Source organism: Leptonychotes weddellii, chromosome 7 (assembly GCF_054177405.1).
Source record: "Leptonychotes weddellii isolate Sample4059 chromosome 7, ASM5417740v2, whole genome shotgun sequence".
NCBI lineage: Eukaryota > Metazoa > Chordata > Mammalia > Carnivora > Phocidae > Leptonychotes > Leptonychotes weddellii.
Window position 1 is genome coordinate 30466792 of NC_138375.1, and position 25587 is coordinate 30492378.

Sequence of the window (25587 nt, forward strand, 5' to 3'; positions counted from 1 at the left end):
CACTTCTTCATGCTCAGGCCTGGAACTTTTGATATATTCATTGTGATTTTTAAAATTCTGGAAAGACTCAAACTTATATCCCTCTCCAGCTTCTGATTCTACATATGTTGACATTTCCCTTATCTATGAATGTAACAGGTGAGAATGATATCCAGAAATTTGTCCTATAAAATATAATTATGAAATGTGAATATAAAATAATTTATAATGTTCAATATGCTTTTAAAAATTCCACCCTTTCACTCTACATATTCTGACATACATCTCTAATTGAGAACAATTTCTTTAAAGCAATAGGCATTTTAGATTAAGTATGTGTCCTCATGAACCAGATAGGTCTGAATTTAAATCTCAGCTCCACCATTCACTAACTCTAGAGTTCCCTCAGCATGTTATCTAACCTCTCTGCATCTTAGTTTCCTCCCCTACTTTACTAAGTTTTTTAGTTATTGTTTTTAAATAAATAACATATGTAAAATGCTTACCTCAATGGCTGACCCATAGAGAGCACCCAAAGAGAAAGTTCAATTTTTTAGCTAAAAGAGATCATAGGAATCAGTTCACCCAAGCCTGCTCTGTTTCAGATCAGGAACAGGAGGTTTGGGACTAGAATCTATGACCCCTTATAAGCTAGTTGGTGTCCATTAGAGAGCATGAGTTTTGGAACCTGATGGATCTGACTTATTCTGGATTTTTCTAATTACTTCACAAACTTTATTTAACTTTTCTTAGTCTTAATTTTTTTCATCCATAAGTCAGGGAATATCTGCCTCTGATATATATAAAACACTGAGACAATTCTTGGCACAATGTGAACATACAAATGTCTTTGTTTCCCCTAGTGGCATACAAAAGATGGGGTAGTAGTCATGATCAGCTCCAGGTACAGGCAATGGGCAGAGAGAGGGGAGCATTATCTGTAGAAAATTTAGAAATAGGAATAAAACTGACTAAAAATTGCCTTATTTTTATTATCACCATGCACAGTAACAATAAACAATGTCATAAAGTCAGTAATAAATTTCCTTTCTGAAAAAGTCTTTTGTTGGCCTAAGTTCTAAGTAATTGTTGAGAATACCATTGAGATTAATTGTGTGTGTTTATGGAGGGGGCTTCAAACTGTCATATTTTTATCATTTTTCCTTTAAAATATTGTATTCTACATGGAAATTAATTCTGAGAAGAGTTGACCTTTGGCACATACAGATCATGTTAGAGTTGTTCATTTGAGAGTGATTTTGTAGTGGAGTCACCTTTGCCTTTTTCTCTATACTCAAATCAACCCATGCCTTCAGGCTGGTGACACAATTTATCAGATACACCCATATTTGTCTAAATCCAAGCTTAGTTTCCAAATGAATCTCTTTTATCTAAGCATGAATGTGGTAATATGGCACTCTCCTGATGTCAATTCTACTATAGTCAGAGGCTGAAAAGAAGATTCAGACCTCGAGTCTTTCTACTCTGGCAGGTGAATGGTATGAGGGAATTTGATTAATCTGATATTGCCAGGGGAAAACGTATGCCATGGAAACATGAGCACTAAAGTGTGTTTTTGAAATAAGGAGAATGGAGAGTCTGATCTCATGAGATTGTGTTTTAAAGCAAGTGACTGCAAATATCTCAAGTGTGATAAACTATTTGGAATGTGGTGACCACCTAGTGTTTATATTAGAAACAGAGACTGATAAATAAAAATAAAAATAAAAAAGAGAGAGAAACAGAGGCTGAGACTTGCCCTCAAAGTGGTGGCACAAAAGAAAGCCAAGCAAGTTAAAAGGGACTGCCTGGGATATATTCAATGAATCAAGAAAAACATTAAAAGTATGTTTGGATAGAAATACTAAGTCCTGTGAAGGGAGAACTGATATGAACTTGGATAAGCACAAGGGAAAAATAGAAAAAAAAAAACAAACTTTAATTAATTAAAAGAAAAATAGAACAGTGAGCAGGTAGTGTTTAACTATTAGCCATTCCCAATCCCTTCCCACTAAATCCCCCTTTTTATGCCCACATGCAGCTAGAGCCTGCAAAAGAGATAATCACTTTTTATGCCCACTTGCAGCCAGAGGAAGCATATAACCCAGTTCTGAGCAATGAGATACAAAGATAAATCTATTGGGAATTCTGCAGAAGATGATCCCTTCTGATAAAAAGAGAGAGATCTAGGAAGAAAGCTCTATTTCCCTCCATCTTTATCTTTTCTTCTAAGGATGCTGTTACAGAATTGCATGATGCTTGAAACTTTAACAGTCATATTGCAACAGTGAGAAGAGACAGAGCTGTAGCACAAGGATAGCAGAGTAGAAAACTAAAAAGGCCTGGGTCCTTCTTGGCATAAACAAACCACAAACCAACCTTTCAATCACCTGTATGGGGACTTCTTTTTTATAATTTTAGATTAATAATTTTTTAATTTTCTTTTATTAGTGAAACAGAAACACTGTGTTCTTACTAATATATTAAGCTGTTATTAATGCATAATATTTTAAGAAATAAAAATTGAGCATGCGGGCGCTTGGGTGGCTCAGTTGGTTAAGCAACTGCCTTCGGCTCAGGTCATGGTCCTAGAGTCCTGGGATCGAGTCCCACATCGGGCTCCCTGCTCGATGGGGAGCCTGCTTCTCCCTCTGACCCTTTCCCCTCTCATGCTGTTTCTCTCTCTCTCTCTCAAATTAAAAAAAAAAAATTGAGCATGAAACTTTTTAAAAAGTTCTTTTTAAAACATTTTATGATACAAAATATTAATGATCTGGTTGTAAAGTCAGATTATTTTAGTATTTTGTTGTAATGGCTGTTATATTTGAAAAAAGATAACAAGGGAAGAAATGTATGTTTCATTCTAGTACTAAATCATGACACTCCTTTTTCAATTCTATCTACCAATGGTGCAAACTTTTTCTTTTTTTTTTTTTATCAGATCCTCTTTGTTGAAATAAAGGTCTTTATATTTCTTTAGTGGTAGTCAGGAAATCTGTTATATTTGCAGCCCAAAGCATTGAACTGCTAAAGAGAGTGATATGAAATTAAAGCAGAAAATTGATTAAGCAGCATTATTTAGACAGTATTTCAAATGATACTACTCATTTTCTCTACACTTCAGGCAATAGAAAGAACAAAAGAAAATGTGCCTTTTATTTCTAGTTCACATTGGGAGACAGGAAGAAAGTGATTTAGGATCTTCCCATTCACCAAGTAAAGAACCAGTTTATTCTGATTTATTTATATCCACTAGAAACTAAGAGTAGCTATGCCATATATGTCTGAGGGAAATTGAAGCAATTGCCTGAGAAGAACACTGTTTGTCATCATCGCTTCCATCTGACATGGGGCCTCACATTATGCAATTCTTAAAACTATGCAAATGGCTTCAGGGCAGGCACTGGATACTAGAAATCAGGCATGGAAAAATAAAAATACAAATAAGTACAAAAGTAGTGATAAAATATTAAGAAATTAAACTCAACAGTGCATTAAGGGAATAACATGAAAGCATAGAAATAAAGTATTAGTAAATCTCTAGATGCAATTACTTGAACAGTTAAAAGGAGGAAAATTATCTCAAAGGATCTCCAAATTGTCTATTATTTCCAGTTTCTGTCCTAAAGAAATTTACCAAGCAAAAGGAGTACAGAATTCTATATTTTTAGTGTTTTCCCAAACATTTACAGTTATCTTGCCAACTTCTAAATCAATAGGTTTTTTTTTTTTTTTTTTAAAGATTTTTATTTATTTGACAGAGAGAGACACAGCGAGAGAGGGAACACAAGCAGGGGGAGTGGAGAGGGAGAAGCAGGCCTCCTGCCGAGCAGGGAGCCCGATGCGGGGCTCGATCCCAGGACCCTGAGATCATGACCTGAGCCGAAGGCAGACGCTTAACGACTGAGCCACCCAGGCGCCCCTAAATCAATAGGTTTTTATTAAGAAAATGTTCCTTTATTAAGTTTTTCCAAGGCAAGGAATTCATTTTTCATTAGTGTTTTGTAATGTTGATCAAATTGCACAATTACAATAACAAAAACAAAGAGATCAACCATATTTCATAACAATGCAACTTCATCTTTGTAAATATAAAACTCAACTGGTAGGAAAACGCTGTTGTTAGCGCTACCAAAGGGTAGCTTCCTAGCTGTAAATATTCAGCTTTTTGTTAATCAGTTTGGTGAACAGAGAGAATAGAAAGCTTTGGTTAATCTGGTTAATTTACATTTGTGCTAATACTAAAGCCATTAACTACACTTGGCTATTAAGTGCTCGAAATGAGATTAGTGTAACAGAACTGAATTTCTTACTTAACTTAATATAAATTAAAGTTAAATTTAAAAACTAATACTCAGTTCATGGAAAACTTTTAAGTATATTTAGAGCAATTTGGTTATGTAAATCTATTTACAACTATGTATTTGTGAAATTTAAATATAAATCAAATATCTAACAAAATTTAGCATTTGAACTCAGATGTACTGCAAGTGTAAAATAGGTACTAGATTTTGAAGACTTAGTATGATAAAAAGAATGTAAAATATCTCATTGATAATTTATCTTGGTTACATGCTGAAATTATATTTCAGGCATAGTGGATTAAATTAAATATATGTTGAAAATTAATTTTATCTTTTCCTTTTCCTCTTTATGGTTACTAGAAAATTTAAAGTTACATATTTAGATTACATTATATTTTATTGGACAGCACTGGTCCAGAAGTTTCACTGGGAAAGTTTCTATTATATCTATTAAAATATATAATGCACCTATCTTTTGATAAAGAAATGTATCCTACAGAAACACTTACATAGGTACCTTTACAGATACAACATACTGGGTGTTCATTTTACTGATGTGACAGCAACTGCTAGGAAACATTTTCAATGATCTTCCAATAGGGGTAAAAAACTTGTTTCAAACATACATATGGAATGCTAAACATTGATTAAAGAAAATATAATATATATATACCCAGAGAGATAGAAAGATAGCCATATACTCCAAAAAAAAAAAAAAAAAAGATAATGGAACTATAAATATATATATATATAAATCCCACTTCTACTGAATAATTAAAACCCTATTAAAAAGTATGTGTACTTTCACTATTTTCTATAGTCTTCTATATTTTTTGCAGTTTTCAAAAAGCATGTATTATAATTTAAAAATAAGGCTAGTGACATGGGACAATGTTTCTACATGTTGATCTATGTAATTCTGTTCTAGAATGAAAATAACTATAAAAATAATTTTCTAAACTGCTGATTTGTAGAATCAACCCATAGGCAAAATATGGATGACTTAATTTTAGGTATAGAAAAGATTATGAATAAGTTAAATCCTGCCAATGTAAAAGTCATGGAATTTGGAGATAGTGGGAGAATGCAGCATTGCTGATTTCTTCATCTCAGATAATAGAAAGTCAATATAGTGCCTAAAAAGTTGTGATTTAAAAACTATTTATGTCCAAAAGTTTACTACTACAAGGAATTAAATGTAATATCACAAAATTATTTGAGGATTGATAAGCTAAATTTTCACCCTTCATAACAAAGAGTGAAAAGAAATTGTCAATAAAGTAACAGTTATTGAGATTTATTTAACATTCGTTCAGCCTTTATTTGTTGACTGGGATAAATATATAATAAGCTAGTAAAATTAGTAAACAAACTAATTCTGATCCAGATAAATGTTATAAAGTATAAGATAAATGTTACAAAGTAAATAAAGAGGGTAACATGATAGAAAGCAACCAATGTGGCTGTTGTATCACTAAGGATTATGTTTATCTGTGATGACTAGAAAACTTAATTAACAGTGGCTTAAACAATAAAGAAGTTATTTGTCTCATGAAATATGAAGTGTGGTTTTTCAGTTCATGATTGATATGGTGCCAGGATCTGATGCCATTAAGGAACAAGTTTCTTCCTTTCTTCCTGTCTTGTCATTCTTAGCACGAATTTGCTGCACAGCTAACTTTCTGTCTGCATTCCAGGGAAAAAGGATGAAATAGAAGAGACAACAGACTGGTTTAAACTAATGTCTCATTGGCCAGGACTGTGTGGTGTGGCCTCCCCTAGCTACAAGGAGGCTGAGAAATGAAGTCTTTATCTTTCCAATACCTGCATGAGAAAGCAAGAGGAACGGAGGTTGGATGGGTTCAGCAAGGATTGCTTCTTTAAACTAAGACCTCAAGTATGAGAAGGAAGCCACACAAAAACCAGAAGAGTAGCATTCCAGGAAAATCCCTGTTGGTGCCTCAAAGACAGAATAGAGGCCAGTGCAACTGAAGCATAGGATGCAAATAGGAGTTCTAAAAGATGAGGTTAGAGAGACAGGCAATAATCAGATCATGCAGGGACCTGTAGGTCACAATTAGGCATTTTGATTTTATTCTTAGTAGAAGGGCTTTAAAAGGAAGAGTAATAGAATCTGACTTCACAATTTAAAGACTTATCTGGCTGTTATACAATTTACCCTTGAACAACATGGGTTTGAACTATTGTGAGTCCATTTATATGAGATTTTTTCAATAGATATAGTACTGTATTTTCTCTTCCTTGTGATTTTTTTTTAATTTCTTAAATTTATTATTTATTAGAGAGAGAGAGACAGCGAGAGAGGGAACACAAGCAGGGGGAGTGGGAGAGGGAGAAGCAGGCTTCCTGCTGAGCAAGGAGCTGGATGTGGGGCTTGATCCCAGGACCCTGGGATCATGACCTGAGCCGAAGGCAGATGCTTAACGACTGAGCCACCAAGGTGCCCCATTCCTTGTGATTTTCTTAATAACATTTTCTTTTCTCTACATTACTTCATTTTAAGAATATAGTACATAATATATATAACATACAAAATATGTGTTAGTTTTATAATTTATATTATTGGTAAGGCTTCTGGTCAATAGTGGTCTATTAGTAAGTAAGTTTTGGGGGAGTCAAAAGTTATATGAGGAAGAAAAAAGTTTTATGTAGATTTTGGACTGGGGGGGGAAATTGGTGCCCCTAATGCCTGCATTGTTCAAGGGTGAACTATATAGGAATTGGATTGAAATGGGGCAAGGGTTGAAACAAGGAGACCAGTTAATACCTGGTTTAACAATTCAGTTAGGAAACAATGGTGGCTTGGAGTAAGAGGAGCAGGGATGTTGTATACAAATGGAAAGATTCAAGATGTATTTTGGTCAGAGAGCATTTTTATGACTTGCTTATTGATTAAATAGGGAGGTAGGAGGAAAAAGAAAAAATCAGGGATGACTCCTAGGTTTTCAATATGAGCACTCAAGTAGACCATGGTGCCATTTACAGAAATGGGAAAGACTATGATATGACTTAGTTTGGGTTAGGAAGTAGAGTGGAATCTACAATTCTATTTTAGAAGGGTGAAGTGTTTGTAGGGCTTATCACGCACGCAAGGGGGCAGCTGGTCTATGAGACCAGAGCTCAGTCAAGAAGTCATTATTAGAGTTAAAAATTTTGGAGTCATTAACATAAAGGCAGTTTTCCAAGCCATGGATTAAGCATATCATTTAGAATTGTGGTGATAACCACCAGAAGATCAAAAGCAGAATTAGTTAAAAGTTATTTTTCTCCAGGGAAAGTGATTGGGGTTTGTGGGATTGGATGGGAGACTTTAACTTTAAATTTGGTACTCTGCAATTTTTTAAAGTGTGTATTTTAATATCATATACTTAATATCATATATCTATCTATCATCTATCTACATATATATCTCAAAAGAAACAGAATGTGAACAAGTAGAAAAAGAATAAAACAGGATGCAAAAACCAGTTAAAACTGTATGCTTTGGTATATCCATTTTACACTTTTAAAATACTGATCTAATTATTCATGATGATGGTGGGAGCCAGTTATTTCATAAGGACAAACTAGAATATTTGGCTTTAACAAAAGCTAAAGAAAACTCATGGGTATTTTAGTGTTCAGTACCCTACAATTAGCAATTTGGTTTCTTTCAGGGTCTGGGTTAATTTTGGAAACACTTTGGCTACATCTTTCTGAACAAAGAATTTTTGTTTAGTTTTTAGATGATCTTAGTGACACAAAGTGTTAAATGAATTCCTTGGGACCCAAGGTCCACTCTGTTCTTCAGACTATCTCAATTCATTCTTCTGACATGCCCTACCTTTACTTTCTTAGGGTGACTCCTGAACCCACTGAAACTTCTAAGTAAATAGATGTAGCCTTTCGGAAAAAAGAAAATGGAGATCTGAATTCCACAAATATGGAATTAGCTGATTTTATTATTGAACAAAGCTGATACCCTGAATGCATGCTGGTAGCCAACATGTGACTATAAAGCTGTAGTGTATTTTCAGCTCTATTATATGGAAGTAAAGCTATAATTGTTATATATCATCCTACTTTCAGTAGTAGTCAGCAGATATTCAATTTGCATCAATAGTTACATTGAACTTACTTGATATCCTATATTTCATAACTCTTTAGCAAGTTTACTGTGACATTGTTTTTATCATATTTCTTTATCAGATTTATTCTCACATCCTGTTTATCATAATTCTTCCTCAGAACCTTCTACAGTTGTCCCTGACAGCATGTCTTACACATATGATTAGTCACATGCTTCAGCGTTTCTCAGTGAAGTTAGATTGTTCTGTTTACCTACACAAAAGAAGAGCATGGGGGGTGTTAGGGAAGGAGACGTTAGGGAATAAAACCACACAGTCTTCTAACATTCTCCGGAATGATTTGGGTCATAGGTATAGGATAGCTAAAATGTGAGAGGTATGGGAATGTGTGGATGAGAGAGGAGAGAGAAGCTCAGATTAATTGAATATTCTAGTTTTAGGTTTCTCTATATGAAGACCATAAGCAAGCGAGAAAGACTCGGAATTTTGCAATTAGTAATTATCAAATACTGGATTTTTTAAAAAATGAAGTATAAACGTTAATTTCTCTGATGATATTCAAGTAACTGCCAGTATTAATTACAAATACAATAAAATTCAGTCTTCTTATCTGTACATTTAATGCCCTCTATTATCTGAATTTGAATAATCTCCCCAGCTTTATCCTCCTGTAATAGTGATTGGGGTAAGAGGACAGAATGCACCCACCTTCTAGGACCATGTAGCAAGGTCACTAAAGGAACTTTTCAGACTCCAGACATCATCCTAGAAATTGTTGAACCAGGATTGAGTTTCATAGTTCATAGGTAGTGTATGTAGTATATAGGTATAGTATACACCTCAAATGTTTTGAACTAAAAAACCCAAGGAAAAGGTTGATATTAATTACTATAGGGGAATCTGTCAGTTTGTTTTTGTTTTGTTTTGTTTTGTTTTTGCCTGTTTAGCATCTCTGTTACCTTTGGGGGATACCCTCCTCCAATTCCTGTACACCTCTTCCCTACGATAATCACAGGTGGGCACAGGTGGGCACATGATTAAGGCTGAAGAAATTATAATACCTTTCTGTTTCCTTTAGCTACTGTAGTACTTCCAGTACTATGTTGAATAAAAATGGTGAGAGTGGACATCCTTGTTTTGTTTCTGATCTTGAGGAAAAAGCTGTTTTTTCCCATTGAGTATAATGTTAGCTGTGGGTTTATGATGTTAAGTATTTAACATAGTACTTTATTTTGTTAAGGTATGTTCTCTCTAAACCTTCTTTGTTGAGAGTTTTTATCATGAATGGATGTTGTATTTTGTCAAATACATTTTCTGCATCTATTGAAATGATCATATGGTTTTCATCCTTCCTCTTGTTGATGTGATGTATCATGTTGATTGATTTGCAAATATTGAACCACGCTTACATCTGAAAAATAAATCCCAATTGATCATGGTGAATGATTTTTTTAATGTACTGTTGGGTTTGATTTGCTAGTATTTTGTTGAGGATTTTTGCACCTCTTCATCAGAGATTGTGGCCTATAGTTCTTTTTTTGTGGTGTCTTTATCTGGTTTTAGTATCAGGTTAATGCTAGCCTCATAGAATGAATTTGTAAGCTTTTCTTCCATTTCTATTTTTTAGAATAGTTTGAGAAGAATAGGTATTAACTCTTCTTTAAATGTCTGGAAGGATTCACCTGTGAAGCCATTTGGTCCTGGACTTTTGTTTGTTGGCAGCTTTTGATTACTGATTTAATTTCATTGCAGGTACTCAGTCTGTTCAAGTTGCCTATTTCTTCCTGCTTCAGTTTTGGGGAGGTTATATGTTTCTAGGAATTTATCCATTTTTTCCAGATTGCCTAATTTGTTGGCATATGGTTTTTCATAATATTCTCTTATAATCCTTTGTATTTCTGTGGTGTCAATTGTTATTTCTCTGCTTTCATTTGTGATTTTGTTTGAGTCCTCTCTTTCTCTCTCTTTCTCTCTCTCGGAGTCTGGATAGAGGTTTATCAATTTTGTTGATATTTTCAAAGAACCAGCTCCTGGTTTCATTGATCTATTTTTTTCAGTTTTTATTTCATTTATTTCTGTTCTTATCTTTATTATTTCCTTCCTTCTACTGGTTTCATGTTTTGTTTGTTCTTCTTTTTCTAGCCATTTAGATGTAAGACTAGGTTGTTTATTTGAGATTTTCTTGCTTCTTGAGGTAGGCCCATATTGTTATAAACTTCCCTCTTAGAACAGCTTTTGCTGCATCCCAAAGATTTTGGACCATTGTGTTTTCATTTTCATTCATCTCCATATATTTTTTTTATTTCCTCTTTGATTTCCTGGTTGACCCATTCATTGTTTAGTAGCATTTATTTATCCTCTATGTATTTGTGTTCTTTCCAGATTTTTTTTTTTTTTTTGTGGTTGATTTCTATCTTCATAGCATTGTGTCAGAGAAGATGCATGGTATTAGTTTAATCTTTTTGAATGTGTTGAGACTTGTTTTGTGGCCTAATATGTGATCTATTCAGGAGAATGTTCCATGTGCACTTCAAAAGATTGTGCTGTTTTCAGATGGAATATTCTGAATATATCCAGATCCATCTGGCCCAATGTGTCATTCAAAGCCTCTGTTTCCTTGTTGCTTTTGTTTGGGCAGTTGTCTAACCTTGTATGTGGGATGTTAAAGTCCTCTATTATTATTGTATTACTATTGATTACTTTCTTTATGTTTGTTATTAGATGCTTTATGTATCTGGGTACTCCCATGTTGAGTGCATAAATATTTATAATTGTTATATCTTCTTGTTGGATTGTTCCCTTTATGATTATGTAGTGTCCTTCTTTGTCTCTTGTTACAGTCTTTGTATTAAAGTCTATTTTGTCTGATACCAGTATTGCTACTACAGCTTTATTTTCACTTCCTTTGCATGAGAAATGCTTTTCCATTCCTTCACTTTCAATCTGCGTGTGTTTTTAGGTCTGATATGAGTCTCTTGCAGGCAGCATATAGATGAGTCTTGTTTTTTTATCCATTCCATCACCTTGTGTCATTTGATTAGCATTAGTCTATTTAAATTCAAAGTAATTATTTTTTTAATATTCCAAGTAATTACTGATAAGTATATACTTATTGCCATTTTGTTACTTGTTTTGTGGGTGTTTTTGTAGTTCTTCTCTGTTCCTTTCTTCTCTTGCCCTCTTCTCTCATGGTTTGCTAGCTTTTATTAGTAATATATTTGGATTCCTTTCTTTTTATTTTTTGCATATCTATTACCAGTTTTTGATTTGTCATTGCCATTAGGTTTATACATAACATCTTATGCATATAACAGTCTATATTAAGTTGATGGTCACTTAAGTTTGAACCTATTCTTTTTTTTTTTAAGATTTTATTTATTTATTTGTTTGTCAGAGAGAGAGGAGAGAGCACAAGCAGGGGGAGCCGCAGGCAGAGGAAGAAGCAGGCTCCCCACTGAGCAAGGAGGCTGGTGTGGGACTCAATCCCAGGGTTCTGGGATCATGACCTGAGCCAATGGCAGGCGCTTAACCAGCTGAGCCACCCATGTCCCAAGTTTGAACCAATTCTAAAAAGCACTAAATTTCTGCTCCTCTCCTCCCCACATTTTAGGTATATGTCATACTTCACATCATTTTATTTTGTAAATCCCTTGACTGCTTTTTATAGATATAATTAACTTCACTGCTTTTGTGCTTCCTACTTTTCATACTCCTGTATATGGCCTTTCCTTTCTACTCAAAGGATCTCCCTTAACATTTCTTGTAAGGCTGGTTTAGTGGTGATGAATTCCTCTAACTTTTGTTTGTCTGGAGAACTCTTTATCTCTCTTTCCATTCTGAATGATAGTCTTAGTGGATAGAGTACTCTGGCTGCAGGGTTTTTTTTCTTTTCAGCAATTTAAATATATCATGCCACTTTCTTCTGGCCTACCAAGTTTCTGTTGAAAAATCAGTTGAGAGCCTTATGGGGTTTTCTTGTATGTAACTCTTTTCTTTTCTCTTGCTGCTTTTAAAATCCTCTATCCCTCCTTTTTGCCACTTTAATTACCATATGTCTTGGTGTGGACCTCCTTAGGTTGATTTTGTTGGGGGCTTTCTGTGTCTCCTGGATCTGGCTTTCTTTCCTTTCCCAGATTTGGGAAGTTTTCAGCTATTATTTTTTTTCAAATAAATTTTCTGCTCCCTTTTCTCTCTCTTTTCCTTCTGGGATCTTTATAATGCAAATGTTATTATGCTTGATGGTATTCCTGAGTTCCCTTAATCTATTTTCATTTTTTATTCTTTTTTCTTTCTCCTGTTCAGCTTTATTGCTTTCCATTACTCTGTCCTCCAGGTTGACCCTCTATTCTCCTTCTTCTAGTCTACTATTTATTACCTCTAGTGTATTTTAAATTTCATTTATTTTTTTCTTCATCTCTGATTGGTTCTTTTTAATATTTTCTATCTCTTTGTTGAGGGTCTCCTGAGGTCTTTCACTCTTTTCTCAGGTTCAGTGAGCTTTATGACCATTACTTTAAATTTTCTATCAGACATATTACTTATCTCCATTTCATTTAGCTCTCACTGTGATTTTGTCCCATTCTTTCATTTGTGACTTATTTCTCTGTCTTTTCATTTTGTCTAACTCTCTTTGTCTGTTTCTACGTGTTAGGAAAGTCAGCTACATCTCCTGCTCTTGAAAGTAGTGGCCTTATGAAGAAGAGGTCCTGTAGTGCCCTAAAGTGCAGTGTCCCCTGCTCACCAGAACCTGGTGTTTCAGGATGTCTCCTATGTGTGTTTTGTGTTCTTTATTGTTGTGGTTGAGCTGCATTGGCCTTCAGTCCAGTATCTGCAGTATCTCTTTTTGCCTGTCGTGGGCAGAGTTTGGTCCCTGTGTTGTTAGTGGACCAGTTAGAGAATGCCTTGGGTCAACCCTCATCCCAGTCGAGTTAGACCAGGTGTTTGCCTGTGCTTCAGTAGCACTGAATTGGTGCTCTCCCTGTGTTGCTCCTGAGAAGCTTTCATTGGTGTGCGAGGCCTCTAGTCAGACTGGATGTCTGCCCATAGCCCACTGCTGGGGTCACAGTCAAGTTGATGTGTGTGGTTTCTTTCCCTCTCCCTGGGGCAAGAGTCACTTTGGGGTGGTGCTGGTCCCTGTTGAAGCTGTTTGTAAACAACAGCACTTTGTAATGCCTGCTATAATTGTGTTGGATGGAGCAGGTCCACAAGAGAACTTGGCGATAAGGTGCACAATGCTAGCAAGGTCTGAACAAGTCTACTGTTGAAAATACTTTATTTTCATTTTGCTTATATTTTGAGAAGGTATGTAGGGGCAAAAGATAAGAGCAAAGTTTTATCTACAGGAGAGATAGCATATTAGAATATGAAATTAGTCTATGTTACTAAAAAAAGAAAGTAATGTTTTGATAAGGGGTCAGTAAACTATGCTTGCCCATTACCTCTTTTAATAAATACAATTTTATTAGAACACAGTATAAAGACAATATATCCTGCAAAGGCAAAATATTTACTATGTAACCCTTTAAAGAAAAGTGATTTGCTGACTCATATTTTAGGTAAGTGTGCTTATTTCTTAACTAAAATATGGAGAAAACCAACCACAATTAATTGTGGGAAAATGAACTGAAGTTTAAATATTCACCAACAGCCTTTGAGGAGCCTCTGTTTGCATCTAGCCCTGACATAAGGCACTTAAGTTATCATACAGCAAAAGGGATCTGGGAGGGGTTAAATGGCCTTCTTTGGTGGGGAAGGTTGGAGTGTCTACAGGACGGGAGTGAGATACTAGACTAGAGAGCACAAACAAGGGATTAGAAAGGTTAATGAGAAGACAGGTATGAGCAAGAAAACATGATACAGGCTGGTCAGCTACTTCTATTGCAAGTACAGTTACATTTTTTTTCTTTCCATAATTCCTTTTGAGAATTACCTAAACCGTGAGTAAATAATTTCTTCTTTCCAATGTGGTCTGATATGTCTTGGGTATGGACAATATTTGGGAGGAAGAAGGTCTAAAGAAAGGCTAGTCTCACTCTTCAGCCATCAGGGGTTTCTGCAGGCTATGAAGAAGCAACCTTGCTGGGTTCTGCAGCTGCAAGGATCTGAATCCTGCTGAATTGAAAGAGTTCTGAACTTGAAGAGAACCCCAAGTCTTAGATGACAACTTACTTAGCTTTGGGCAACTCATTCTTGATAGCTTTGTGAGATCCTGAGCAGAGGACCACCTAAGTCATGCCTGGATGATGGACATTGTTTTAAGCTACTAAATTTGTGATAGTTTGTTATGCAACAGTAGAAAACAAATACACCTTCTTTAGGTAAAATGTACTCCACCTACATTCTCTGCCCCTTTCCCTGCTTTTTTTTCCCCATCTGCATTTTATAGTCTAAATAACTTATTGTGTGTGTTCATTGTCAGTTTCTCCCACTGTGGTATAAGTGCAGGTTTGATCTCACTTGTTTACTCCCCCCAGTGTTTAGAAGAGAACCTGGAACATAATAAATAATATGTATTTGTTCAATGAATGAGGTAAGATGCTCTTCTCATTTCTTTGTTCTCTCTGTCACTCAGCTGACTTTCATATTTCCAAGTTTCCCAAAGCAGAACTTTTATCTCTTCAATGTCTATCTTAAGGGGGACTTACCTCTCAGCAAAGGAGAAAAATATGGCAGCTTCACAAAAAAGGATAAAGGTTCACAAAGAATCTCCCTTCCCAAAGGACTAGAAATAAGAATGAGATTGTCATGTTAATTACCATCTGTAGCACAGAATGATTATTAAAGAAAAAAAAGAATCAGAGTGAATAAACTCTAAAGTTTCAATTTTTATGCTTTTCTCAGAATGAACAAAAGATATAAAATCTTTTCACACATCCACATCCACACACATTACATCCACACACATATGATCATCGATCTAGAAATATCTAGAGTTTGTAGATTGAGATACAACTTCTAAGGCCTACAGAATAAATCTGAACTATCTTACCTAGAACTTTGTTTTTTCCTAATCATGAGTGAACACTGATGTCTCCAGCCTGAATAAGGCCACTGCAGTAAAGAGTATTCTTATTTGGTTCCTCAGCCTGGGACAAGCCTTGTACTGAGACTCAGGACTATGAACACAAACTGTTAGATTGAACCACTGGATCTAACTGGGACCTGTCTGAACTTGTGGGAGAAAAAGAAGCAAACTGGTAAGCAGTCCTCTCCTGATAACCTTCTCAGGGCTGGGCATCAGTGAGATTTGCTAACTCTCTGTGGTGTTTCTCATTTTTCTGACTCTGCAATATAGAAAAGATTGCGGACAAATTAGAGACAGCAGGCGAGTTTTTTAGGAATCAAGTTGCCAGGAACAAGAGGTTTTTGTTTCCATATGAAAGCATAGGTTTGAAAAAGAATGTAGTAACATTTCAGCATGTTACTTCCTTATGTTCTCAAGTCCTTCCAGTGGAGGAACCAGATGGGAGATTTATGGACATGACCATCTTGTGCACAGTGTCCAAACTGCCCTCGACAAGTGTAGGTTATTTTTTTTTTTTTAACTAACTAGTCAAGTCCAAGGACAAAAAATTTAGTTAGCACTTGAATAAAATACATGTGAGTGATATATGTTTCCCCCTTTTTGAGAAAGTTCAAAGATGGGAAGAAGCCATTAATGGAAGTGAACTGTGACATTTATAGATGACATAAGTGTGATTACACTGTGAAGTCTACCTCTCTTTATTACTCCTTTAGGCTCCTATTGCACTTCTGGTATCTGTTAGTTCCCACAACATATACATTAGAAATGGGCCATGTGGAATTTATGATACCTACACAAAAGCATTTCGCAAATATGAAACCCCACCTCTAAATTTCCTGCAAATCAGTTGATCACCTATAAGCCTTCCATCCATCCTTGCTTTCCTTTTTTGCATTTACTGTCAACTTGCACTGAAGGTGGACCAGCTATTTATTTCTGGACATGGGCATGTGGCTAGGAGTTGTACTTGGTGGTAGTAGGGCTTATAGCACAGTCTCTGAATATGAGCCTAACCCTTGTTCTTCCCAAGTAAACAAAGACTGGCTGACCCCAACTTGGGGTGGAAACTGGCCTTCCTAATCTTCAAAGGTTTACATCTTGTCTTATGTCCAATGCTAAACTCAGTTTGGAAAAATGTAGTTTTTCCAATCAGTATTTTTTCATTATTCTTTTTTTTAAAGACTTATTTATTTGAGAAAGAGAGAGAGACAGGGAGAGTGAGCGGAGGGAGGGGGAGACAAGAAGACTCCCTGCTGAGTGGAGATCCTGGCGTGGGGCTTGATCCCAGGAACCTGAGATCATAATCTGAGCTGAAATCAAGAGTCGGACCCTTAACTGACTGAGCCACCCAGGTGCCCCCCTTATTCTTTTATATAAAAACAAATAACATCCTTTCAGGTCATTCCAACTATGAAAATATGAGAGGAATGATTCCACTGTATATTGTGAATAGAAAAATTATGCTTAGGTGATTTCTTTACCAAGAAAATGACATTAAAAATTATAATTAAAAACTTTGTGTAGAGGGAACTGTTTTAGATTTCCTAAGAAAAGATGTAAAAGAAACTATTTCTTTCAAGCAACTAAAAATATATTTGTTGATAAAACACATTTTAAAAGGTCAATTTCCATTTTATTACTTATTGCTACATAATTATTTTTATTGTAATGTATATGGAGAGACTACTGTGTGCTTAGCTTTATCATGATTACAAAGATAGTTTTCATGTAACTTTTGCTGTTTAAGAAAATATTTAAAAACCTTGTCAGATCTTTTGAAGTGTTGAATTCTATGTTTCTCTTTTGTAGATACAATCTGAATGTTTTATTGTTTCCTAAAACAAAGTTATCAGGAAATTTTAAAATTCATTTTGCATCAAATTTGGTAAATGATTAGAAAGTTTGTAATAGAAAAATAAAAGCTAAATATCATTAATTACCATTTTCACAATATTTGTAACTCAGGTATAAAATCAATTTAGTGAGTTGATGATACTTTTAAAAAATATGCTCGACTAGACTAGAATAATATTGAAGATATGGGAGTATCTTTGCATGTAGCAAAATAGTAAGGTTGATTACTGATTTGTGAAACTTTTGTTTTAATTGTATGTGTGTGTGTAAGATGTATTTCTTAAATCTGTAAGTTATTACATTCCATAAATTTAAAATGTTGATAGTGGTAATATAATTGATGTAAACAGTGGACAAGTTCTTATACAATGAGTTAAGGACATCAGAGGTTGGGGTAAAGAGTGTGGGTTTTTACTTAGCTTTACTTACCATGGTAAAGGTATCTTAATTTCCTAACCTGTAAAGTGGGATAATCATAGTACTTACATCACAGGATTGTTGTCAGATTTACATGAGCAAGTACATACACAGGGCTCAGTATAATATGCCTGACACAAAGCAAACCAATAGTACATTATATATTAATTAATTGAATTTAAATAAAAATAAAATAAATAAAATACAATGTTTAACATTAGAAAAAAAGAAACCAGCTGTTATTACCATCAAACTTTTAGTTTGCAAATACTAAATCTAATGAGAAGAACGGGAAAGATAATCCTTTTGTTTCAGGAAACCGATGACAGAAAAGAAAGACTTGTGACAGGTCTGTGCGTTGTGTGGTGTGTGTGCGTTGGTGGACCAGGATGGTAATGATAGAAATTTTATAATTATTTTCAGATAAATATTGATAAATGTAGTCCAATAGATAGTGCTTTACAAAGACTTTAAACTGTAAACAACCACTAACTTCTATGTCATCCAATATCATTCAAATAATTTCATGCACAAAATGTGAAATTAATTGCTTATGCTTTTAACAGTTTTAATACATGAAGAAATAAAAGCTTTCCTTTAGATATCCTAAGAGGCATATCTGGAAAATAACATGAAAATGGATTTTATGTGTGAGCATATCAGTAACTGATCAGAGGTATTTAAGATATATGATGTGTGGACCTAAGATGGTGGGAAGTGTAGGGAGATAAGAAAAGAATAAAAACGGGGTACCATGTTAGGCACAGTTACAATCTCTGCTGATGAACTCTTGCCTTGGCTTAAGGTTTCTAGATAGTAGGCCTGACTATCAGATAAATTCAGTATTGACAGTAAGTGAGAAACATAGTAAAGCAATTGGAAAGTGAATATTTTTGGACTTGCTGTCCATTTCCACTGCTTGATGACTGAACTTGTTTAAGGTGACAAAGTAATCCAGGGTTGTATTAATCTTATATTCCATAGGGCCATACAGGCAATACTGTCCTCAGCCTAGAGCCACCTGGGGTCTTATGCTTTAGAAGACCTACTCTGACCCTGCTTTGTCTGGGTTCCTTAATACAATTGAGGGTTCCATGGGGTCAAGGGGATATGCCTAGCAGGAACCTTTACAAACCTTTCCTCTATTCCTACCTCACCAGAATCACCACCATCAAAAACTGGCGCACAAGGGAGAACAAACAAAAGAACCCTTATGTTGTCTAGTAAGGAACATTTTAGTACTGGAGTGATCAGTTCTTTAGATTTTATGAAATGACAAGAAAGCTTTGACCACTCAGAAATAATTTTATCTAATAAATACCTAATTCAATATGGATCAAGAATGATGTTGGAACTTGTGATCTTCCTAGTCCTGGCTGAGGAGGGGATGAGATAGCAACCCAGAAATGCTCATAAACATGCTAACAAGAAATGGGATCCAAGTTGAAGTTTCATTTATGTTAAAAAGTACCTTAGATCCAGCATGTTGTGTGATGTTCTTATCTGACAAAAGGTCAATTCTGCTATGCCTTAATTCACAGGGTCTATACCTGTCAAACTCTGAATTGGAAAATCTTAGCATCCTTGATTATAAAATCTAAATGACTGCATTTTCTCTAACTCTAAGAACTTATTAGGATATACCTTCCAGCAAATAATCCTTTATTCTTGTATGATAACAGTATGTATTATAATACACACACACACACACACACAGTGACCTTCTTTTTCAAGGTTTTTTATGTGTTTACTCAACAATATAATTAAGTCTGGGCAAGTTGGGGGCATATTTTTGCTGATCTCAGTTAACATCCAGTTGATATTTTCTGAATTTCCTGCACAATAGTAATAAGAACAAAATACAGAAATAGTAATGTGAGGAACAAAAATTCTAGGAGGGCTCCTCACTCCTTATTCTGCTTTTCATAATTTCCTGAGTAGAAACCAAGGGGCAGCAAGAGAGCACTGGGCACTTGACAAGGGAAGGAAAGGAAGGAGAAGGGAAGAGAAGTAGCTAGATGAAAGGATGAAGTATGCAGATAGTAAAAGATGGTACGGTGTGGAGGGGCAATGAGTTAGATTTTTAAATATAAGTTCGTATCTGGTTACCCTATATGCTAGGAATTCAGGGATGTGTCTATTTACTGCCATCCAGTTCAATAAATAATTACTGAGAAACTACTGTGTGCTAGGTACTGTTCTATGTGTTTCAGATACACCATGAACCAAAGAGAAAAAGATGGTACCCTCAGTGGTCTTCTATCTCAACAGGAGGATGCAAAATAAATAAGGAAATCAAATAGTAGGTTAAAATGCTATGAGCAAAACAAGTAGAGCAGGGTAAGGAGGATCAGGGTGTCTATGGTCACAGAGAAGATAAGATTGCAGTGTTAAATAAGGCAGTCAGGGCAGGATTCATTAAGATAGTAGTGTCCAAGCAAAGATTGTAGGGGGTAAGGAGGTTAAGAGTTTAGCCAAGCAGCAATCTGGTTTGTATATGTGTGTGTGTGTGTGCATGCATACACATGTGCATCGTGTGTGTGTGTGTGTGTGTGTGTGTGTGTCTGTGGAGGTGGGGAGCCTTCCAGCAAAGTGAACAGCTAGATCAAAGGTCTCTGTAGGGAAAGAATAGGAGTTGAGTTTTGGACATGCTGACTTTGGCATGCTATTTAACATCCAAGTGGAAATGTTGAGGCAACTGTTGGATATATGAGTCTGGAGTTTGGGAATAAGGTCTGGACTTGAGATAAGAATTTGGGAGCATTAGAATAGAGAGAAGGTGGATTAAACCTCAAACCTGAATGAAATCACCGAGTGTAGCTAAAGAAGAAGACTGAGAATATCTTGAGATACAAAATTAAGAGGTTGGGGAGACCTTGGAAAACAAAGGAGTTTGAGGAGAGTTTCACTGAGGAAGGAGGAGAGGCACAATTACTTTCTTTTCTCCATTGCCAAAATTGGCTAATGTTGATGTCTCAAACAGTGTTTGCTCTATCTAATAAAAGCTATCTCCTCCCCAAAAGGAGGCAGTAGAGACTATGGGACTCTGCCCCCACTGCCAAAAAAAAATCTTGCTCTCAAAAAATGTACCAAAGAGAAGACACGTTTTAAACACCCTTAGAAATTTAAAAACTTTTTTTTTTATTATAATTCTAGGGATATGATAATCAGAGCTTTAGATCTGAAAAATCCACTTTATTATTTTTAAGGCAGTAATCCATTTTCTAATACTTTTAGTAATAGAGTTCTGGCAGCTGATTTTTTTGAATTCTCAGATTCCTATGAAAAAAGGCGTTTGTCATCCAATGACTGTGTTAAATTAGCTAGAAATGAAGGCTGACCACTTCTTTGGTGCTTGATAGAAATGTGCACATAAAATTAGTAGTAACTCAATTTCATCTATTGGTAAAAGTGGCTAATAATTTGTGTTTACATGCCTTTTAAGTGGAAAGAACAGAGGTGTGTATAAATGCAAATTTTATTGCAATAAGGATCAAAAGCTTATTAAATTAATTATGGATAGAGGCATTTGGTTCACTGCTAATAAGAGCTATTTCAAATGATTAGCATTAACTAGATAATTGAAATTATCTTGATTTACCATTGTCCAAAAGAGAAAATATGTTTTTCCTGATTTATTTGCCCAAACTTTAGAGAGCCCACAGATTGGATCTATTAAACACTTTTTTTTATATAGAACAATTTCTATGAATATTTTTAGAAATCTACAGCAAATATCTTAAGGTACTGCCAGCTGATCCTTTTATCCTAGTTAATTAGACCAAATAAACATATCTGCTGTTTGCTGTGAAGCAACTCATGATCTAGTGTGCCTAGAAGGTCGAATGTAATTTAAAGTTGGTTTGGAAGAAAGATGAACATAGACCAGAGAAGCTGATTTCATTAGACACAGCAATATGTTTTGAGATATTTAACTTAGGACACAGTGATTCTATGTATAAATGTCATGGGAACTCATAAAATTGTTTGTAATAAGCAATATCTAGAGGAGAATTAAGAATAAACTATAAAAAGATATTCTTCATTTGATTTTCAAGCTAGAAAAATATTTGACCTCACAGTCAACATAGTCAAACAGTTGTGAATGACTGAAGAGTTGCTGAGAGATCCCTGATGATGCTAGTTAATGATATTCTTGGTTGACTAGGATAGTTCTTCATGTTTGTTAACATTTGAGAAGTAATATTCATAGCCAAAAGTACTGGTAAATTTTTTCAAGGTGTTTGTTGGCTTGCACTATAGATGGCTTTACTTAGGTTGCTAGTTCCCTTGATATTTGTCAAAATATAAAGACAGCAATGTCATGGATAATTGTCCTATGTTTCCATGTTCAATTGCTATTGATGTGTTTACTTTGATTTTTCATTCATACTTTCAGTAAAATAAGTAAAATAGGGATGGCTTTAATTTTGGACTCTGTCTAAACCAGCTTAAGGGCAAAAAATCTTCCTCTGTCTTTATCTACACATAGAAGCAGGGCCAGATCTGGGTGAGGTGAATGGGACCCTTGCTCTGGTATAAGACTTAGGTGGGCTGGGCCAGAGAATGAAAGATCTTTCTTCTATGGAGTATGAATGTTACTTTATAGGTGAGGACTTAGCTAGGCTATCTGAAGCAAAGGAGTGATGTGATCAGATCTTCCTTTCAGAACTGCCCCTTCTCCAAAACCTTTTGAAATGATAAATAAATAACAGTAGGAGAGAATAGCAGTAATGATATGGCATGAATGTAATGCTGATGGATTTCTAATAGATAGAGCACAGATGAGACCAATTAAAGGAGTCACCAAAGACTCCTAAACTTCTTAAGAAGGTAGTGAAGTGTTGCATCCTTTGCAGGAAATGAGGAAATGCTGGCCGGCCCTCTTAAGACCTCCTTACTCTAACCCCTTTGGAGGGGTTAGAGTTATTAGTGACAGTGATGAGCAGTGGGCGAAATAGGGCCATTTGCCTAGGGGCCCCTAACATCATTTGAAGATGAACTCGAACAAGAGATTACTTCAAAATAAAAACAAGTCATCTATGTCATGATAGGAAAAGACTGATGTTGAGCACTGAAACCATTTAAATAAACAAAGTGTAAACAACTGTTGTATGTTTACAAAATGAAACAAGCAATTTTTGAAATTGATGATACACTTAAAAATCATCCCAGATTATAATAAAAACATTCCAGATTATAAACAAAAAGCAAAACACACCAGAGAGGATAGGGGTGTTAAGGAAGGTACAAATTTATAAATTATTTTGTCTTGTCACTGAAAAAGCAAATAATGGCTGTTTCATTCTTGACATTGATAATTAGAGACTAATGGTTCGATTGTAAGATTTACAAGTAAAAGAGCATGTATCCCTTCCAAGTTACTAGACCTAAAAGATATCAAAGAATAAATGAACCATATAGCACAAGACTAAAACAAATTAAAAATGGCCAGGAGGTAAAGCATAAAATGACATTTTTTATGATACATGTAAATGGTAACGCCCAATGAGATAGGATGTAGAAGAGTCAGTGATTAGCAAATTCCACTTCAGGCTTGCCCCAAACCTCAAATATAATGTCAGGTGTAATGTCACAACTTCCTTTAAGTTTATCTGTGGGCTCTCACTCTTTATGAAGGTAATTTGAAGGATGCTTTGAAAAATAATTTCCCTCTCATGATTCAGTTTCTGAAGCCCCAAATTCAGCAAAGAGAATGTACTCCCTCTTTTCTTTAGGTTAGACATTCTATCCAGAAAGCCATTAGACATTTTTCAATTTCATCTTAAATCAGTCATCCAACTTTTTTGTTTCTTTGTTTGTTTTCTTCCAAATGTATTTTAGTGTTTTTATCCAGCTATCAACTACTAATGCCTCAGCTGAGGCAGTTTATCAGATTGTTTCTTAAGATTAGGTGAGAATAAGATAGTATCCTGGCATGGCCCAGGTAAGTGTTGACAGCTGAAGTATTTGTAGCAATGATTTCCTTGTTGAAGTTTTCACTAGTATAAAGTAAGAAAATAAGAAAAATATAGTGAATTTCTGGAACAGTTTAATATACTCATTTGTTTCTGATGTAGTGGATTCTTACTGGGTTTTCGTGTTAAGATTCCTTTGTTTTAGGAAATGACTCTTTATTGGATAGCAGTTTTTTAAGTGTCCATACTTGGCAAAATAGACTATTACTATTATTAACCCTATACTAGTTCATCTTTTTTTCTTTTAATATTTTGTTGTTAATTGATATCAGAGAGATTGCATTAATTCATTTACTTATGCAGTGAAAAACTTTTGAGATGCTGTATCAAGGACTGGTCTAGGTGCTGGGAACACAGCAGGGAATAACAAAAATGTTTGTTCATGTGAAATGCTGATGAGGGTGGAGTCAAGTTATAAGCCAATTAATATATAATATATCGAGTGGACATAAGTGTGAAGAAATAAGTGAAGCAGAGTAAGGAGACAGTGAGTGGTGGGGTACTTCATTTGATAAGGTATATTTGAGCAGGTAACTTAATGAAGTGAGGAATCATTCCAGGAAGTGGGGGTTTTCTGCTTGGCATATTCAAAGCATGTGAGGAGGTCTTTTGGGCTGGACAACTGTGAACTAGGAAGAGGTGAATGAGATGAGATCTAAGGAACAGCTTGGATCTCTTAGCAGAATAGCTTGCATGTAATTCAATAAGATTTTTTCTCTCTGTATCCCATACCTATACTTGTTTACCAAAGAGGACATATATTGACAGAAAACCCAAATTATAAGAACTTTGAACAGTCAAGGAAAGAGGCAGTAGGGTGACTGTGCTAATTAGGTCATATTAGGTTATATGACAGACATTTTCCGTGAAAGAGTTAAATCTGTAGTGCCAAAGTTTTAACAAAAACATATGTAAAACACATGATGAGATAAAAATAAACAACTAGGGGCGCCTAGGTGGCTCAGTCATTAAGCATCTGCGTTCGGCTCAGGTCATGATCCCAGGGTCCTGGCATCGAGCCCCGCATCGGGCTCCCTGCTCGGCGGGAAGCCTGCTTCTCCCTCTCCCACTCCCCCTGCTTGTGTTCCCTCTCCCACTCCCCCTGCTTGTGTTCCCTCTCTTGCTGTCTCTCTGTCAAATAAATAAATAAAATCTTTAAAAAAAGAATAAACAACTAAACAATTATTTGTGGCAAGACATGTTGAAGTTGGCAATATTTTGAATTTTTTCCAATTCTTTTTGAGTATAACAGTTTGAATAAAATGCTTAGAGGTATGAGTAAAAGATACAATGAATAGTCATTTTATAGTCTTGATAAGTCCATTTGGGTATACTTTTTAGAAGTTGAAGAAGTACATTGCTTTTATGACTGTAACAAATTCCTTTGCAGTTCAGGCCAGTTCTTCTCTTTTACCAATACTGAAGCAGCACATATTGAGTGGCAGATGATAGATCACTGAAAGTAATTTTTGATAATGGATCAATGTGATGGTTTACCAATACAATTAGTATGTGATTTTTACCATATAACATGGAAGGAGTCAAAGAATTAAGTGATACTGGTATACTTCCATTTTCATCTATATAATTTCTCAGCAATTACATCTATAAAAAATGAAGAGTGGGAATGGAATGTTTGTTAAACCCTGTCTCATCCTAGAAATATGTAGCAAACCAATTGCTAAAAGCAACTATACCTACTAACTTATATTTCCAATAAAATTTTACTTTTCTATGTCAGGTCATTATCAATATTTATACTATTTATATCATATTGATTAATTGTTTACTATTATTTGAAATAATTAAGTCTAGAAGAAATATCTTAATACAGCTTTATGGTCTTATAAATTTAAAAAACGTATTTAAATTTATATACAGATTTTTGTGCCAGGAAAGTAAGATAGGTTGATTAAAAAAAATAATTTCAAATATAAAAATAA

The 25587-nt window shown here is 35.1% G+C and overlaps 1 protein-coding gene across 1 annotated transcript in view; it reads left to right on the forward strand.

Annotated features, from left to right (window-relative positions):
• Positions 1-15541, forward strand: part of FBXO4 (F-box protein 4) — an 89333-nt gene extending 73792 nt beyond the window's left edge. Inside the window, exon 7 of the mRNA XM_081826076.1 lies at positions 15456-15541. Coding sequence (XP_081682202.1) covers positions 15456-15511 — 56 coding nt within the window. The 3' untranslated portion in view covers positions 15512-15541. The remainder of the gene's footprint in view (positions 1-15455) is intronic.
• The last annotated feature ends 10046 nt before the right edge of the window (positions 15542-25587 follow it).